The sequence below is a fragment of the Aulonocara sp. 'chitande type north' Nkhata Bay genome, linkage group LG7, assembly GCF_057382095.1.
Source record: "Aulonocara sp. 'chitande type north' Nkhata Bay isolate Kocher_YH1m ecotype deep benthic linkage group LG7, A_spYH_male_GT1.1, whole genome shotgun sequence".
In the NCBI taxonomy this organism is placed as follows: domain Eukaryota; kingdom Metazoa; phylum Chordata; class Actinopteri; order Cichliformes; family Cichlidae; genus Aulonocara; species Aulonocara sp. 'chitande type north' Nkhata Bay.
Window position 1 is genome coordinate 68489290 of NC_141350.1, and position 18729 is coordinate 68508018.

General features: G+C 52.5%; 1 protein-coding gene across 1 annotated transcript in view; it reads right to left on the minus strand.

Moving 5' to 3' along the window:
* The window catches only part of spg11 (SPG11 vesicle trafficking associated, spatacsin), a 19787-nt gene continuing 1058 nt past the window's right edge, over positions 1-18729 (minus strand). The window contains exons 2-40 of the mRNA XM_086302188.1: positions 18340-18527; positions 18038-18265; positions 17274-17484; positions 16795-16932; positions 16267-16664; positions 15838-15983; positions 15500-15632; positions 15039-15194; positions 14785-14960; positions 14501-14677; positions 14104-14175; positions 13862-13989; positions 11640-11848; positions 11376-11571; positions 10940-11143; positions 10617-10723; positions 10371-10516; positions 10095-10259; positions 9941-10007; positions 9452-9614; positions 9134-9342; positions 8756-8864; positions 8390-8549; positions 7971-8252; positions 7473-7673; positions 7251-7358; positions 6762-6927; positions 6461-6675; positions 5465-6200; positions 4534-4679; positions 4212-4416; positions 3974-4114; positions 3427-3560; positions 3036-3155; positions 1510-1678; positions 1327-1403; positions 857-1012; positions 478-629; positions 1-398 (exon numbers count right to left, since the gene is read on the minus strand). Coding sequence (XP_086158314.1) covers positions 224-398; positions 478-629; positions 857-1012; positions 1327-1403; positions 1510-1678; positions 3036-3155; positions 3427-3560; positions 3974-4114; positions 4212-4416; positions 4534-4679; positions 5465-6200; positions 6461-6675; positions 6762-6927; positions 7251-7358; positions 7473-7673; positions 7971-8252; positions 8390-8549; positions 8756-8864; positions 9134-9342; positions 9452-9614; positions 9941-10007; positions 10095-10259; positions 10371-10516; positions 10617-10723; positions 10940-11143; positions 11376-11571; positions 11640-11848; positions 13862-13989; positions 14104-14175; positions 14501-14677; positions 14785-14960; positions 15039-15194; positions 15500-15632; positions 15838-15983; positions 16267-16664; positions 16795-16932; positions 17274-17484; positions 18038-18265; positions 18340-18527 — 7069 coding nt within the window. The 3' untranslated portion in view covers positions 1-223. The remainder of the gene's footprint in view (positions 399-477; positions 630-856; positions 1013-1326; positions 1404-1509; positions 1679-3035; positions 3156-3426; positions 3561-3973; positions 4115-4211; positions 4417-4533; positions 4680-5464; positions 6201-6460; positions 6676-6761; positions 6928-7250; positions 7359-7472; positions 7674-7970; positions 8253-8389; positions 8550-8755; positions 8865-9133; positions 9343-9451; positions 9615-9940; positions 10008-10094; positions 10260-10370; positions 10517-10616; positions 10724-10939; positions 11144-11375; positions 11572-11639; positions 11849-13861; positions 13990-14103; positions 14176-14500; positions 14678-14784; positions 14961-15038; positions 15195-15499; positions 15633-15837; positions 15984-16266; positions 16665-16794; positions 16933-17273; positions 17485-18037; positions 18266-18339; positions 18528-18729) is intronic.

An 18729-nucleotide genomic window follows, 5' to 3' on the forward strand; every position in this document is an offset into this window, starting at 1 on the left:
AAGAGCATGTTTAATGTTCACGTTCATGTGTTTCTACAAAGACTTTGTGCTTATTTAACCACCGATGAGCCAGGAAACTAAATCCTGGTCACCCAGTGAGAAAGAAATCATCCATCAGGTGAGAAGGACACACGGCATTTTTCTACTAACACATCCTGTACATCCACAGTGTTTCCTGTCGTTGGCGGTTATTGATCACGACGATGCTGCGGCCAGGCAACGATCAGCTGCCCAGCCTGTCGCTCAGGTAGCTCGACGTCTTGGCGTCCTGCAGCAGCATCTTGGTGATGTCGTGCAGGTTCTGCTGGTACGCCAGCCTGTAGCGGCTGTACACGTCGTCGCAGTAAGTCAGCAGGCGCTTGACGTTGGAGGTGACGCTGCCGGGAGCGCCGTCCAGCCTGAAACACACACACTGCAGGTCAGTCCACGTCAAATTTTGGCTGTTGTCAGGTCGTTTTTCTGTGGTAGGAGTCTTACTTTTTGAAAATGTCCTCAAACAGGGTGGAGGTGAGCGGGCGGTGGCGTTTGAGCTCTTCCAGGTAACCGAAGTCTCCGTTCAGGACGACCTTCTGGTACAGAATCTCCGCCCAGTCCGGACTGCAGCCGTACGCCTCCGACACCACGAACACCTGAGACACAGGAAACACCGTCATGGTGGCTCCGCCGATAGTACGCAACATTAGAACCACCTCCCGAGTCCCGGGATCACATGTGGAGAACAAATCAACAGCTTGAACTTTTCTTCAAGTCCTTAAATTTGAAGCGCCCTGCTTCCAACCAATCAGCTTCAAGAAGTGATGGAGTTGCTGCTTCAGACAGGTGAAGGTTTGTGGAAGGAAGGACAACAGGAACCCACCTGGTAGCACCGCGGCAGCGCCATGGCAGCGCTCAGCAGCTCAGCAGGTCGCAGGTTGATGATGCGAAGGTCTGATCCCTGATTCAGGAAGTGGAGCTGAAGAGCGACCAGCTTAGCTGTGCGGATGCAGCGAGTCGCCTGACGCACACACGAATCCTGACACACACACACACACACACACACGCACACACACACACACGCACACGCACACGCACACACACACACGCACACACACACACACGCACACACACACACGCAGACACACACACGCACACACACGCACACACACACACACACACACACGCACACACACGCACACACGCAGACACACACACGCACACACACGCACACACACGCACACACGCAGACACACACACGCACACACACACACACACACACACACACACAGAGTCAGGTCCTCTCAGGACGTTAAAGACAGGAACAGGAAGCTGTGGGAGGAGCTCGGGTACCTTGGAGAAGCTCTCTGCCGCGTCCTTCAGCAGACCCAGCACTTTGGCCAATGAGCTCTTCAGCTCCGGCGTGATGACTGAAACACAGGAAGTAAGACTGGGATCAGACCAGAGGAAAGAACCAATCGTGGAGGCTTTGGTGAGTTTTTGGCGTTGGCCGGCTCTCAGCGGGCGCTCGCTCACCCCAGGCCTGAGACTCGATCATCTTCAGCTGCGTCCTGGCGGCTATTTCGTGGTTTTCTCCGATCTCCCTCCTCATGGTGAAGCACAGTGCCACCATGTTGTACTTCTCGCTGTCTGCGGGGAGGCAGCGCTTTATGTAGTCCAGCAGAGCCGACTTCAGACTGGAGCTCTGCAGCGAGGGAGCGAGCGACAGCGTGAGTTCACTCGACTTATGGACACGCTGCAGGATGTTTCCCCATCCGACTGTCCCAGACCAACAACTCTCTGCAGTGCTCTCACATGTACCCAGGTAGAATCATCAGTAATTAGTTATTATAGACCTGTTTCTACTCTTTCCTGTCACCGCCCTTACAGTGAGAGCCAGTCAGGGTTGTCTATGAAGGTCCTCAGTCGTCCCGCTCATCGTCGTCTGAGGAGCCTGGAGAGAAAAAGCGTCCGGACTTCTTTAAGTTTCCCTCAAGACTTTTTATCCGAGAAGCTTCTTCAGTTCTCAGAGGAACTGTGTCATCTGTGTCCACTGTGAGCGACCATCTTTGAACAGAGGGCGGGGCTTACAACACCAGCTGTCTGCCACCTTTTTTTTGTTTTTTTGTTTTTTTGCCTGTCCCGTTTGGCTCTTTTGCATCAGAATTGTTGTCTAAAGGCAAAGAAAGATGCCCAACGGATTTACTTTACCAAATTGACCATCCCAGCCTTGCCGTAATGGTCCATTTGATTCACCTTTTATTGTTTATTTTATTTTCACTTACTGAATACGGGACAGACTTGACTGGGGGAAAGAAGGGGAGAAAGAAAGAGGGAAAGAGAAACAGCTGAGAAGAGGGACGGGGGAGAAGGGCAAAAGACAAAAACCAACAGAACGGGCAGAGAAAAAAAATGCATATATCAATCACCTGGATCTGCCACCTATAATCCAGTTCTGAGATCCTTCCCAGGCGCCTTAACGCCCACTCACATCCTGGGCCTTCTGACCTCAGTGAGTCACATGATGGGGCCAGGTTTCACCTGAAACCCTGGCTGATTGTGACCCACACCTGTTTTCACACCTCAGCTCGTGTGATTAGGTAGAGGATCAATAGGGGGTCCGTGACCCTCTTGGGGGGACACTCTCACAGGGCTTAAATCTGGGACGGTTTCTCTGTACAGCTTCTCGGATGAAACGTCTCCAAGGAAACTTAAAGTCCGGACGCTCTTCTTTCCAAGGTCCTTAGACCAGTGAGTCAGAACCAATCAGAGCGCAGGAACAGCTCTTACTGAAGTCATCCATGAGCTGAAGCTCAGCAGATTCAGCTGCGCTTCTTCTTGATCTCTGCTGATTTTAATCCTTCGTTGGTTTAACAGGTCAGGTTCTTGATTGGCTCTCACTCGTGTGCAGACTCGCTCGTCTCAGCAGCAAATCTCTGAACTTTCTCTGAGGAACAGGCTGCACGCTGACCTGAGATCAGTTAGAGCTGATCCACATTCAAAAGCAACTCTGTGTGTGTGTGTGTGTGTGTGTGTGTGTGTGTGTGTGTGTGTGTGTTGACCTGTCCTCTGTCTGTGTCCACCTTCTTCCTCAGCAGCATCTCGAAGCAGTGGTTCTGATGCAGCAGATCGAAGACGTACGTCATCTCGTTATACCTGCCGATACCTGTCAGCAGACGGACCTGCACACACACACACACACACACACACACACACACACACACACACAGGAAAACTTACTTTTTTTCGTCTGTAATCCAACTTTGAACCCAGTAACTGAGTAGAAAGTATCCACGGCTGGTTTGTGTAATGATAGTCACTCAAATCACTCAAGCATTTTTTTCTATCAGCTGGCACGACGTGTACACACCGGGACGCTACGACGCAGTAATTAACATGCGTGCAGCAGCACCAGCATGAAGGGGAACAGTGGATCTGTGTTTGGGGGCTCACCAGCAGGCTGTAGTGCCCTCCTGGAGCCAGGTAGGTGTGGCTGAGGTGACGGGCGGCTTGGAGCACTCTCACGATCCCCTCCATGTTGCAGGTGAGACTGAAACAGTCGTGCGCCACGATCAGCAGCTCCACAACTACAGGAGACAAAAAGGAAGGGGGCTTGCAGTTCTTTTCAAAATAAGACGCCGAGCCTCGTAAAACCACCTCCCAGCTGGAACTGGAAGAACTTGAAGCATCCTGATCAGACTCTGAAAGTCCAACCGCACATGTGCAAAACTCATCCCACAGTTTTATTATCACAGTTTGTCATATGAAGCTTTTATACTTTGTCACTGTTTATGAGTACGTGTGTAAATGTGCATTAGTGTGCATGACAGGACGAAGCCATAACAAGGTAAACATTAAAATCAAGAACATTTCATGCTTCTTATTCAGAAACCAACACTGTTCATTTGCTTTGTGGCCTCTTGGGGGCAGCAGAACACAACAAAACAGCTCTTTACACTCGAGGTGTATTTGTGTGTGCGCGCATGTGTGTTTGTCGTACTGCAGTTCAGGTCCCTCAGAGGAACAGAGTTGAGGTGCTCCAGCAGTTTGAGTCCCACCAGGTTCGGGTCGTCACATAGTTTGATCAGCTGCACCAGCGCGTCCCTGCCCTCCAACGGTCTGAAAATGTGCTTTTCCACCACTAACACACACACACACACACACACACACACACACATTACCTGGATGCTGAGGCCTAACACTGGAGAACTTTTCAAACCTGAGACGTGCTCTCTCACCTGGCTGCAGCTCCTGGGTGGAGGCCAGCAGCGCCTGAACCATAGCGGAGGAAATGAGCTCAGCCACGGCGTCTGCAGACAGACCCTGAGCTTTGACGAAGGCCCGAGCCTTCCTGAAGCGCTCCGGCTGCTCGGACAGCAGCAGCTTCTCCAGCACCGAGCAGGGCTCCTCCCTGCAGATGCTGCTGAAGGAGCACTGCAGCTCCTGAGGAGACGGGGTCGGACACTCCGGTAAACTTCACACAGTTTTATAAAGAAACGAGCAGAGCAGACGGTTCTGCAGGAACGTTATCAAATCACCCGACGGGAGCCGGTTAGATACCTTGGAGAGCTGGTAGAGGCTGAGGACTTGTTTGCAGTAGTTGTTGCCATGGCGGCACTGATCCACCAGTTTCTGGAGCTGGACGGCGACCTCATCTTCGGGGAGGGGGAGCATCACAAAGGAGGACAGGCTGCTGACTGAGGGAGCTGGAAAAGATGGTATTCATACTGTAATTACTGGATTAAAAACAATAACAGTTTGTGCCCAGCGTGTAAACTGCTGCCCGCATCGAGTCCTACGTGTATTTATGAGCTGCTCTGCCACCGACTCGTCTCAGATTTGAACCCTTGTGGTGTGTTCGGGTCAAAAACGACCCCTAGGTGTGTGGCAAACAAGTGTATGGGAATCCTGAGGACAACACAAGGATGGAGAGGATTTCTCATGGCAGTTAAAGGTCAAAGGTCGTTGAGTTCGGTGGCCTCGGGATCTCATCTCTGCCTTTTCTGGATAATGTGGTTCTGCTGGGTTCATCGAGCGACGACCTCCGACTGCACTTCCATGAGCTGAAAGGACGACACCACAGATGGAAGCAGCAGGAAGTGGAGCTGCCGTTCCTCCACAGCTGAGGTGGTTCGGGGATCTGACCGACATGTGTCCTGGATGAACCTAGGTCAGGTGTTTTTGGGGCATGTCCAACCAGGAGGAGAGCAGCACAGACCCAGGACAGAAACACAACATTACCAAGCTGGGAGAGGGTCGCGTGGGTGGTTACCGTTACTGCTGACCCCAAAGACAAAGACTTGGACAGATGGGAGAAGATGGACGGATGCATGTCGTCCTATTACACGAGTAGTTGGAATGCAGTTGAGAAAAATAAATATACAGCATCAAAAGCTTCAATATTTTCTGCTTAATTAAAAAAATCTGTTTTCTGGAAGTTCTGCTCGGAGGATATGTGCTTTATGTGAACTGAAGGTCAGAGGTCACTTACAGCTCGTGATGCTTGCCCTCGCGGGAGCTTCAGAGTCGTCCTCCGGCGGTTCGTCGCTCAGCTCTCCGGATGCCAGGCCTCGGCAGCGCAGCACCAGCCACACGTCCGGGTGGTACAGGGAGAAATAACGGCACACCCGGCTGGCTTCATGGATGCTGCCGTCGTCTAACAGCTGACCAATCAGAGCGGCCAGAACACTCCTCTCCTCTGGACTCAGCGCCGACTCAGCATTAGGCTCCACCTGCTCGTCGGAGGGACCGGGCAGTCCCTCCAGCCCGAGGTACCCCTCTGTGTTCAGCTGAGTTATGTTGGAGAAGGAGAACTCCTTCATCAGCGCCTTGTGCGTGTTCATTTCAGGGTTGACGGCCGGCGGCGGCAGGTTAAAGACGCTCTCCTTCTCCATGGCGACGGTAAGGATGCGTCTGCGGATCCGGCTGAGCCACTGCTCTTTCTCCAGGCTCTCCAGTTTGTCCACGGGAGCCGGGGTGATCCGGGAGAGCCAGTGGGCGGCGAGCCCGAGCAGCAGGCAGTGCTCCTGGATGTCCAGCAGGTCCTCCGGAGCCTCCAGAGACCCTGGAGCGCCGGCCTCAGCCTGCGACAGGAAGAACTGGGAGGCGGGGTCTGGATCGGTGGCGTCGGCCTCCAGCTGCTCGTGACATTTCTTCCAGAAGCCGGCGCGGGTCTCGAATCTGCCCCACTGCCGCTTGGACCTCTGAGAGCTCACCTCCTGAAGGAGCTGAAGGAGAACCGAGGGAAGCTGCTGTTAACTTTAAAGGGAAGCGTCTCAGATTCCTCAGCCACACAGCACAAAGACTTTATACTGGGTAAACTGGGCCCCATTTACAACAAACCAAACAGAGGAAATAGAGCTCGACTCTCAGTGGTGTGCAGGACCTCTCGTCTTCTGTGTCAGTAAATCAGTTTTTGAGACGTCACAGATAAATGATAGATTTTAAAGCATGCACGAAGAAGACCGAGTGTGCAGGTGGGTCGCACCTGGCTGAGCAGCAGACGGTGCACGGGCAGGCCGGCCAGCTGGGCCACCTGTCGCGCCTGGCTGTAGCACCCCCTCGCTTGCAGAGCGTCTACGGTCGCCTGGAACTCCTCCTGCTGGACGGAGGGAGAACTGCTCTGCAGGAGCCTGGGAGATATGCTGACCTCTGACCCCTGAAGCAACTGACTCAGCTGGTTCAGCTTCCTGAAATCTGGACCTTCAAATGAAAGAGAAAATGAGAAACTCAGGTTCTTCCAGAGAGTTGATGAAGCGGGTAGCTGCAGACCGTCGGGCACAGCTCACCGTTGGATTTGAGGAGTTTGTCGACGTCGGCAAGGAGCTGCAGCAGCCGGTGGATGTCGTACTGCGAGGAGCAGCGCTGCAGCATCGTGAGGAGCAGCACCGAGGCCTGGCTCTCAACCCACTGCAGGGGGAGGCCACCAGGGGGCGCAGGACCACCGTTTCTCAGCTACATAAGGAGAGAGGCAGATTAGAGACCCTTTGTTTAAAAAGCTGCTGGGTCGGGCTTCTGTCCCTGAATGACCCATCAGTTCAGAGCAATAATCACCAGCATCTACTGGAACAGCAGCAAGTGTGAGAAATCAGTTTGTAAGTAGCTGACAAATGTGACGTAGACAGAGTAAAAGTTAAAAACAGAAGCTCAGTTCTCGTGGTCGCTAACAGATGATGAGGAAAAACATGCGTTCAGGTAAACTAAAGGACGGATGGACTGATGAGGAAGGCCTGTCTTTGTCTTTTGTGTCGGGCACTGGAGCAGTCGGCCGGACTCACAGCGATGAGGGTCCGTTGGAAGTCCAGCAGCTTCGACTTGGCCTCAGCGAAGTTTCTGTAGTCGCAGCACAGCTCAAACATCCTGAGCACCAACACCAGAGGACAGTCCTGAGAGTCAGACGGAAAAACAACGAGTTTGTGTTTCAAGCTGATGCGACGAAGTGTTGAACGTTGACCACAACTGCAGCGGTCAGACGAATGGTGACTGAGGCGTGTTTTTACCTTCTGGAAGAGCTCGAAGCCTCGCAGGAGGGGCCTCACGAGGCTCCGGCCCAGGAGCGTCTTCCAGATGATGGAAAGGTCGTGCACGGTCCATTCGTGATGCTGCGGCGCCTGAGCCAGGTGGGAGGTGGCTTCCTTGGCGGTGACATCATCGACAGAGGTCAGCACCCACACACAAAGGCACGGCAGCAGCTCTGCTCCCTGAAAACATCAGGTTTCGAACATGTTTGTACTGCGGTACATGCATCACAGAGGAGCCTGTACAGGTGAAGGTGCAAACAGCACTCTCTCTGAGCACTTGCTCAAGTTTTACGCAACTTGTTTTCCACTGTTCATGCTCCACTGGATGCATCAGAGAGTAACTTGCTCCGATGTATCGTAGCACAGATCAAACCACCAACCTACCGATTAGCAAACGGCCTGCTCTACCTCCTGAGCTGAGCCCTGTAACTTTGATAATGACTGGAAAGGATAGCTGGGTGTGTTTCGCTCCCTTACCTGCATGCAGGCAGCCAGTACCGCCAGCGTCGGGCAGCGCTGCACCAGCGCCTCCTGCAGGAGGTATCTGCAGGGTGCTGGCTCCTCCTGGCTCTGCAGGAGCACCTGGAACATCTCCCCAGGGCGCTCCGGGCTCCCTGAGACCGCCTCCTCAGTTCTCAGAACCGAATGCTGCTCATCAGAGTCGCAGCTCTTCCGCTTACAGTAAACCTGCAGGTCCTGAAACGCCAAGCTCAGGTGGGCCTGGAGGGTGGGGCCAAACTGAGCTGCTAGCGACCTCACCTGGAGGAAGAACCAGACGTAGATGTTTGAGAGAGATTAATGTTTATGAACCTGCAGGGCCAGGCTGACCGTGCAGAGGGTACTGCTGTGTGTGTGTGTGTGTGTGTGTGTGTGTGTGTGTGTGTGTGTGTGTGTACCTGCTGAGGCGGGAAGTTGTGCAGTTGGACAAATAACAGGAAGTGGATGAACTGTCCGTCATGGGCACAGTGGGCGGGGTAAACAGAGCTCAGCTGCAGGTTGTGGAGCTGACAGAACTGAACGGCCAGCGCCCACTCCTGAGCCGCCTCGTACGACGACCTGACACACACACACACACACACACAGAAACCTCAGCCTGTGTTTAAGGTGTATGAAGTGCCCATTTAACCTTTACACAAAAACAGGAAGCAAGCCTTGTACTTCCTGTTTAAAAAATACTTCAATAACACAATAAAAGTCTATTTCAGACATTTCCGAGCTGCAGAGCACGTCACACTACAATGCATCAACGAGGCGGGGCTGACCTGCTGATGCCTCTCTGCTCCAAACTGTCTGTTACTGCAGCTTCCAGGTAACCAATCAGCTCCTCTGCTGCTCCAGGCTCCGCCTCCACCAGTTTCACACCTTTAGACACTTAATGAGACAGCAGAGGGGAAATGTAAAAGCAAACACCTGCAGTTCCTCTAATGTCCAGCAGAGGTGCCACAGTGAGTCCATGTTCAAACTACAGCCTGATAGAAAAAGCTCATTTTCCCCCATTTGAAGGCACCGGGCTACTTCCTGTTCACCTCTCAGTTTCCTTCCTGCTCAGTCAGCATTTTGCAGGTTAAACTCAACTGTGTGTGTGAGTGTGTGTGTGTGTTTGTGTGCGTGTGCGTGTGTGTGTGTGTGTGTGTGTGTACCCAGAGTGTGCAGATGCTGTGTTGGGCTGCTGTGTGTGTTGCGTTGGTTCCAGTGCTGCAGGATTGCGTTCATGGCTCTGATGTCGACCCTCAGCTTGAGGCTGCAGACTCCCAGCAGCTCACAGAAACAAACGGCGGCCGACGCCACAGACGGCGCATTGAAACGCTGCAGGGCCGACCTGGACGCTCGCCGCGAGGCCTCCTGCAGCCTGGGACACATGACGCTGATGCTTAGCAGAAGGACGATGTTCCTGCGTGGTGTCCTCGCACCATTACACTTTCCTCACAGAAGCTCTGAAACGAGCGTGCGGTACTCACGTTAGCCTGACGTCCCCGCTGCCGCTAAGCTGCTGGACGAGGAAGGTGGCGTAGGCGAAAGATGGCCGACCGTGGTGGAGGAAGTAGAGATAGTCCAGATTCTCTTTTAGAGCGAACCTTTGGACCAGGTGAGGGCTGGAGAAGTGAGGCAGCTCTGATGTTTCTGTGGAGAATCATCACAAACAGGAACATTTAAAATCTTACAACATGTCAAACGTCTTCAGCTCATCCTCCGCCACATGCACCGCCTTCACGACCTCTGCTCCTTGCAGCTTCACCTTTCCACCTGTCTCCCTTCCTCTACAGCACCTCCCCCTCTGCAGGGTATCTTTTACCTGCTTCCTACTCCCACCACAGATCACAGTCACACTCAATTTAAAGAAAACATCTGTTTTCTGCTTCTCAGTTTCCAAAGTTCAGAGGTTTTTGGGGGTGGGGCTTCCTGTCACCACCTGAGCCGTGACCTTCGTGCTGGCTTTCGGGTCTTACCTGTGGAGTTGAGGGTGTTTGCTGCCTGCCAGCCAAACAGCCTGGACGGGTCCAGAGGGTGGAGGGACTGGAAGGAAACACCAACGGGCCGTCAGAATACCGACAATAACGAGGTGAATACTAATGAGCTGGCAGGTGACGGGTGGGCGTTTACCTGCAGCAGGTGGTACACGGAGATGTCGGAGGGCGGGCCGTTTCCTCGGGGGACGGCAGGGAACAGGGCGGCCCTCAGTTTGGGATGTGGGGCCAGCGCCATCTTCAGCAGCTGTGGGTCGACCGTCCTCTCTGACCTGCCTGACCTTTGACCCTGAGCCATCACCTGAAAGCACGGCGAGGAAACACTTCATCCTCCACCCTTCTTCATGTTTAACACCTGTCAGGGTTTTGTTTCCACACAGAGCAGCAGCTTCCTGACAGGAGCAGAGTTTACCTGGTCAATTCCTCCGGGGGCGAACATGATGGCGGCCAGCGTCAGCAGACTGTGACCCTCTAACAGCAGACTGCTGAGAGACGCCTGGCTGCCAGGTAATAACACCTGAGCACTGGTTAGACTGGCCTGGAACACCAGTCCTGGATCTGCAGCAGAGAACGAGGACAAAGCACGATGAAGAAAGGATTGAGGAGCGAGGAGGACGAGGAACGCGCTCAAACTGAGAGCGCAGAGTTCGGTTCCCACCTGACAGATCTCTGGTGATCTCCTGGATCCGCACCAGCATCTCGAACCAGGGCTGCCGCTCAGAGAGGCTCTGACTGCTCAGGAGGGAGCAGTTTCTGGGGGTCAGTCTGTGGACAGGAGGCCAGAGCTCATAATGGGGTCACCATAAGGTCGACCCAACAACAACACATACGGAGACAAACCCAGCAGTCATGTGACGCCCTATGAGTTTGGCAACAGTGAGAAGGAAAAACTCCCTTTTAACAGGAAGAAACCTCAGACAGAAGCAGGCTCAGGGAGGGGCGGGGCCATCATCAGCACTTACATCACATCATATCACACACCTGTAGTGCTCCAGGTAGGTGTAGAGCAGGTACTGAAGGTTGTGCTCCAGACAGAAGGTGATAAAGACGCCGTGGAGGTCGAGCCCGAGGGGGGAGCGGTACTGAGGGATGGGAGGAGAAGAAGACATCACGCCTCCACCCTGAGCCAACCTCCACAGCAGCTGCTCCAGGTGTGCCAGCTCGTCCGGGATGAACACGCCTCTCCTGCAGGAAATAAAACCCTGTGGTTATTTTCTTGCACCGTGCCAGCTGCACAGCTGATATGCTGGTTGGTATCAGGCTAAACTGGAGACGGTGGGCGTGCGGTGTACACGGGAGCTTCTGGTCACGTCTGTGTGGTCAGAGTTTGGTCTTTTGGATGCAGGTGACCTCATCGCTGCTCACAGTGGAGCTGTGATGAACCAGGACACCTGTGCACAAACGTCTGTGTTTGTACCTGGCCAGCAGGTCCAGGATGTTCTCCCTCATGTAGCTGCTGCAGGCCGTGCTGTCGTTCACCAGTTCTGGGGTTAAGTCCGGCCACCGGGGGGTGCCAGAGGTCTCCGTATTCTGGATCCAGTCGACCACGCGGCGCTGGTCGTGCAGGGCGGTCAGATAACGCCACAGCACTGAAGCGTCGCAGGCTCTGAGCTCTAACGGAGAAAAGGAGGTTAACACTGAACGGAGACTTATTAGAATCTGACCCCGACCCGGGTTCTACCTGCGTGCTGCAGTCTGGACAGGAGGACGGCTGTCCGGCAGCTCTGGTCCCAGTTCTTCACCCAGTCCAGTCTCAGTGTCCTCCAGAGACCCCCCCGCTCCTCCTCCTCGTCTTCCCGAGGCCTCCTCTGCACCTCCAGCTCTTTCAGAACCTCCTCACCGCCTCCCTCCTTACGAGCCATCCGAACAGTCCCGGAAAGTTTTTGGATTCTCAAAGTCAAAAACAAAGAGTTTGTGTTTACTCAGAGGTTTAACGTCTGAAAGAGTCGAGGGGCGGGTTAGAGGAGATAAAGAGAGAATTCGGAGGGTTCAGAGGAGGGCAGGTAACAAAAACAGGAACAGAGCCGAAACAAAGCAGCTGAGAGCAGGATGGGGATGTTTGTAAGATGAAACAGGAGGCTGAGGAGGAAGCTGAGGAGAATTAATGTCTGTTCGTCCTTCATAACCACGGTGGGAGGAAGCAGAGTCAGAGCATTTATAATGCAACTACCTGACCAATAATATGGCTGCTGTGAGGTTACCGTGCCAACAGACTGTCCAGTCAAATTATAGCATTGTGATTGGATGTCACAGATTAGCAGGTGTCTGTGTGATGCTCGCAGTCTGCTGGCTCCACAAACAAACATGGCGGTTAAACATGAAGCTTTAAAACCAGCTGATTGCCTGACGGTGAATGTGCCATTTTCCATTTACAGTTTATGCATCTACACGACAGCAAAGACCTCCGAGGAATATTCAGACCTGATTTTCCATAAATGTGTTCACAGTGTTTGAGATCAAATGTGAAATAATGTAATATTTGACTGCTTTATGATGACTGGTATGATGAAGCCCATCAGCCAACGTGGATGTTTTTACTGATGGAAGCTGATAGAGCAGAAACTTTGTGTATTTTTCAGTTAGAAGTAAACTAGGCTTTCAGCGTGACCACAGTCACATCACAGACTGTGGAAAAGTCTGAAACTCCTCACATTAGTCCCACCTGTAGGATGGAGCCCTTACACATCTTACCCAGGTGTTACCTATGACTAGGGCTGCCACGATTAGTCGACTAGTCACGACTACGTCGACTATCAGAATCGTCGACGACTGATTTAATAGTCGACGCGTCGTTTGAAGCTTTGTAAGATCACAAAAGACGCAGGAATAAGTAGCAGGATTTAAGAGTGTAATAACGGACTGAAACAGAAGATGGCAGCACTGCATGTACAAGGATGCCAGCTGCCGTTAAACCCCGAAGAAGAAGCTGTGTCCCAGAATTCATAGCGCAGCCCTGCTCAGTTTCCAACAATGGCGGCAGCTAGTTAGTTTTAATGTTACTCTTATTATTCTTTCTGGGTCACAAAATAAACATTTAACATATTTTCAGGCGAGAATGTAGCTGTGTAAACCTCAAATATCTGCTCAGTTTATCAGGACACCGCATATTTTCAAAAGCGCTCCGACGTTTTCGGAGACGTCTGTTACCCACTAGCTCGATAGCTAGCCGGGGGCTAGGCTAACTAGAGCCGTGAGAACACCGGACTCCCGGCTTCAAATCCACCGCCGTCTTTCACTACTCAGGTTAAACATGATATATAAGTCACTTAGATAACTTAAAATGTTATTGTTTGGCTTTTTTTAGTATTTTATTTGTTCCTGAGTAAATCGGTTTGGCTGAGATTAAAGTTATAGTTTTTACACAGCTGAATAAACATCAAGCAGACAGCTGATTATCAGAAGTGTGAGATGCTCGAGAATTTACTCCGGTGTGCTGTTATATTTTAGATAGCAAGGAGTTTATTAAACTTCACCGAAACAATCTGCAAATTTCATTAAAATTTAATAAACTATCATCTTGTCTTTATTTTTAGTTAGCACCTTAAACACTTAAAGCTGTAAGCTAATGATAGTTATATAAGAGCAGATGCTGCTGGTGCAATAAGCTGTACGTTTACGTCCAATGGATGATGATCTGACTAGTCGACTATCAAAATAGTCACAGCCCTACCTATGACCCTGAAAAAGCTCAGGATTTAGCTGTAAGCTGTAACATCTGTGCAGCATACTAACTACTAGGTCGGCTTCCAGAAGCTGACCAATCAGAAAGAAGCAGGTTTTTGGGTGGGCGGTGCATAAAGAGACAGGAGCTAACACGTCCACAACACAGACGTCTGCAGTGTGACAGAGAGCCACTCTGATTGGTGGAACTCTGTGCTGTGGATTCAGCAAGCAGCTGTTTACCCTTGATGCGAGGTACTTCCTGTGCAGCGGACAGCCGGCCGCGACCCCAGCTTCTCCATCTCCCCGATGAACTCGACACTCTCCTTCTCTTCCTCTGGGAAGTAACTCCGACTGGACAGCTCATCCACCTGTGCAACAAGTAGGAACAGTTTAGAGGTCGGACGGGGACGAACGTAAACATTCACAGAAACAAACGGAGAGCATGCTTCAAAGTAAAATAGCAGGAAACACGCCACACTCACCATCAGCTCCCTCAGCTCCTTGTCATCCGTGTGGAGGCAGATAAGGTGGAGCTGCTGCTTCACACTGAAACCCTGCAAACCCAAACACAGACCGCTCAGCCTCGACGCAAAAAGGATCGACGAATCGGCTCGCAGAGCCGGGGTCCAGGCCCCGCTCCGTTTGAGACTGTGGACTCAGAGTCTCTGTGACATCATACAGATCCCAGAGCAGATAAACTGGCCCACAGGCTTTACTCCTACACCCGCGGCCACATTATTAGAAACGTTGGTCGTGTTTGCTCGAACAGGAGATAAAAAACAATCGGTACTTTTGTCTTTACTTCTCTTCTATGAGGCTCATCTTTGCTCTTTTCCTGATAACCTGTAGTTGAACGTGTGTGATGCCAGCTGCTCTCACCATGTTGGCGAGGAGTGTGTTGGCGGTCTGCAGGTCTCGGCGCCGCAGGCAGGAGGAAACTTGCCGCAGACCCTCCCTCCTCAGAGCCGGCAGGTGACATTCGGGCCGGTTCTGCCTCCGCAGGACTGCCTGAGCTCTTGGGATCTGATTGGTCAGGATGGACTGATGGACCACTTCCTGCAGCATGAACACAGAACAACACTTTTCAGATTTCCACACATTTTTTTAGCATCACAGGAAGGTTACTGCGGTTATGGGACCAAAGAAAAACGTCTAAATCTGACCTCTGCTGAGAGCTGCTCCCACTCGTCCCGCTGAGCCTCCTCCTCGGCCGGAGCCGCAGCTCTGGTAGCCGACACATCGGGCCCTGCAGCCCAGGGGAATCTCTTCATGTAGCTCCTCAGCTCGGCGACGTATCGATCCAGAACGTTCATGCAGCTCTGCACGCCCGAGTCCTCGTCTGCAGACGCAGCAGAGCAGCGTCAACTCGGACACCTGTATTAATGCTCTGTGTGTGTGTGTGTGCTTGTTCTCTTACGGTGTGTGTTGGACAGCACGGAGCGGATCTGCGTGTTCACGAAGCTCAGGGTGATGTTGAGCAGCTGCTCGGAGAACTGTCGGCTCTGAGCTTCGCTGTTCGAGTCTCTGACGGCCGAACACAGCAGGTCTAAGGCGGGACACAGCTCCTGCACTCCTGCAGGGGCGACGGCTCGTTACACACACGATATCACAAAAAAATAAGAAATCAGGAAGGGGACAGATATTTGTATCACAGCAGTTTACCTCTAAGATTATGTGTTTTCTGATGTTACAGACTGAACGATGCTTTGTGCTGTTGCTTCGTGTAATAAGCACCAACAAACTCTTTCCTGAACTCGTTTCAGGGAAAGTTGTTTTGGAAGATTTGCATTCAACGGCATCCACGTGCATCTGCGAGCAGTTTGCACGCTTCTCTGCCTGTGATCTAAAACGTGTGCTTGTAACGTGGCGTGCACGTACTGTCTGTGAGGCTCAGCGTGGAGGCGGCGGGCTGATCAGCAGAGCTGAACGCTGCCGCCGGAGGGTTCAGGACGTTTTCTTTGCTCTTCAGGTAGAAATCGACCGTGTCCAGCTGACGGTTCTTCAGTCCAGTCTGTGCAACAACAAAGAAGACAAACTGTTTGATGCAAATGTCATAAACAGTGGAAACAAAGTAGAATTTGTTTTTACTTTTCTTAATGAATAGATAACAGAGTTTTTTGTTTCAGGATTTTCTCTCTCACAGAACCATCAAAGATCTCAAAAATGTTTTCCTGTGATCAGAACGAGGTTTAATTAGATATACAGCTGTTTGCTACCTGCAGGGCGTGGATGGGGATGGAGCAGCGCCCCCAGCTGTTCAGGTGGCAGACTGCGTCCACTGTCGCCGCGCTGCCGAACAACATCAACCGGCTGAGCAAGTCCTGCTGCGATACGGAGAACAGGACCTGGAACACACCGGCCTCTGACACACACACACACACACACACACACACACACAGGATGTGAGGTTACTGGAGGCGGGGCTTGCTGATTTGATGCGGTCCCTGCCGTCTTTCCTTTCTTTCACAGAAACACGAGCTGTCAGGTGATCGCGCTGCTTCGACACAAACTGCAAGTTTTTGAAAATTACTTGGACAAAAAACCAAGTTGGATTCATTTGTGCAGAGTAACCGTGTGAACCTTTGGCGCCCTGTCGGGCTGCTGAGGCCATCACAGCAACAGTGACCTGGAGCGCGGCGACTTACTCTTCAGCAGCAGCCGATGCTGCCGCTCTCCACAGCGCTGGACCGGCGCTGCCTCGCCCGCCGCCTGGTGGTATCTCACGTTCCCGTACTTCATATCCCACAATGCAACTGTGGTCTGTTGGTTTCCCGGGCGGACGAAGGTCAGCAGAGCGGAGAACTCAGAGACGGTGAGCTGAGATGAAGCGGACGATTCGGGGATGGCGAAAGTGACGGTCATCCCCCCCGGAGGCACTCTGCTGTGGGACGAGGATGGAGCCAGGTGGGAGTCCAGGTGGGGGAGGGAGGAGAACCAAGAGGAGGTCCTGGGAGGCTGAGAAGAAGAGAAGCAGGAGGAGGAGGAAGGAGCAGTGGCCTGTTTTGCTCTGCTGTACATGGAGTTGAGACGAGCCTCCCAGGAGCTGGAGTTGAGGTCAGAGGTGAAAGGTCAGAGGTGGACCTTTCTCTTCTTAAAATAAATAACTATTTTAACAAACAAAAATCAAGAAAGTTTTGGTCACAGCTCATAAATCCAGACGCTCCGCAGCTTACCGGTCGGTGCTGAAGGTCGCTCCCAGGGCTGAGACGCTGAAGCTGGAGCTCGACAGGCTGTCCTGGTCTCTGGGGTGCTGCGGCTGAAGAGGGGGGCGTGACCGAGGGGCGGCGCACAGCAGGTGGTCCGGAAACATCCTGAAAGACAGATCATGACTCTGAAGTTTGCTCTGTGCCGTCTCTGCAGTGCAGAGCGGGATTAGCTCGCAGACGAGTCGGCGCCATTAGATTTTCCCTGTTTGATGCAGTTAATCGGTTTAATATTCCTCCAGCTGAGCCGGGAACCTCACGCACAGGATCAGAGCGCCGCAGACGAATCCACCCCGCCCTCGCCGTTTCTGCTTCTGTCACCATTCTGAGAATCTTTTCAGCACTTTATGGCTTTAATGTGACGCTTTTCACCTGAATCCCCACAAACAGACTCTAACACAGACACTACTCATCGAGATGCCTTCTACGTCATTGCACTGACTTTATACCTGAAGTAGTGGTTGAGGTCGACGGCGATGGCGGCGTGGGACTGAGTGACGGCCACGGCTGTGCTCAGATCAGCCGACACCTGGAGGAGGCAGAAGGAGGCAGAGGAGGAGAAGGGGAAAGAGGTGAGCTCGTCCTCTGCCGGGCTGGAGCTCAGGTAGGCAGGCAGGCTAACGCTGGCCAGCAGAGTGCCATCAGAGACGCTGCACACAGCTGGAGGGGGTGGAGTTAAAGAAAAGGATGTATGGACAAAAACGAGGCGCTTTATTTCATGCATTCATGAAAGTTACACTGCAAACAATTTGAGAGGAATGTATTTAAATGCTTCATAAAAAGGAGAACTCCATCATCGATACACATCCCTCTTTCCTGTCTCTTAACTAAAGGGACGCTCTCTTGGACGTGTGCAGAGGACGGAGAGTGGATGATGAAGATGGAGCTGCCAGGCAGGAGGAAAACAGGAAGGCCTCAGAAGAGGTTCGTGGATGCAGCAAAGGAGGACGTGGTACTGGGATGGACCATGACAGCAGCAGCTGCAGGAAGAAATCACCCAGCGATGTCTGTTTTCATGAATTATGTTATTGTTGGGGGATCATCTGCAGGACTTCCACCGCCCGTCAGTGCACATTTGCCCTGATCTCGTGCTATGATGCACTTACTGGTGTTGTGACCTTCTGCACACTGTTACTCGTGCTGACCTGTTTAGGACGGTGTGTGAGTCATGAGCCATGTTCTCAGTGTGTAGCAGTGAGACCGTGAAGGATACATATGAGTCCAGTGGAGCTGAGGGCAAACAGGGTTTCCATGGAGACGCAGTGATGGACAGCAGAGCACGAGACGCTGTCGGCCAGCTCGACTCTGCAGCAGGATAACGTCTGAGGCTCCTCCTCCTCCTGCTGCCACTGTAGCTGCAGCAGCCAATCAGAGTTCAGCAGAGCGCAGCAGCGGGCAGTCACAAAGGACAACACCTGCACCGCCTGCAGCTCGCTCACACCTGGGAGCAAACACTCGGTCAGCTAATGCGACACGTTAATAGCCGCGGGTGGTCTAGACGGTTTTGGTACTCACTGGGGTCCTGGTCTCTGATGGTCTGCAGCAGGCGGTCTGCAGGATACTCACACACACAGAGAACGGAGGTGAAGGCCGACCGCTCAGCCCTGACCTCCAGCAGCTTCAGGTCACCCTGAGATCCCACAGCCAGCAGCCTGAAGCCGCCGACTCCCCGAGAGTGGACGGACACCTCCTCCCACGAAAAACTGTGAGCAGAAAGAAACTTTTAGAAAATCTGCTTGTTTACCTGCAGTCCTGGGCAGCCCTCACTAACCGACACAGCACAGGGAGGACGTCTGCTGACCTCCAGCTGCAGTATCAGCTGTCTTTGGAGGCATTTTACTGGCTTTTTGTCTCCGTTTGTGCAGCTGCACTCCACAGAGAGCCACGCACTGCAGTGCTTCAGCA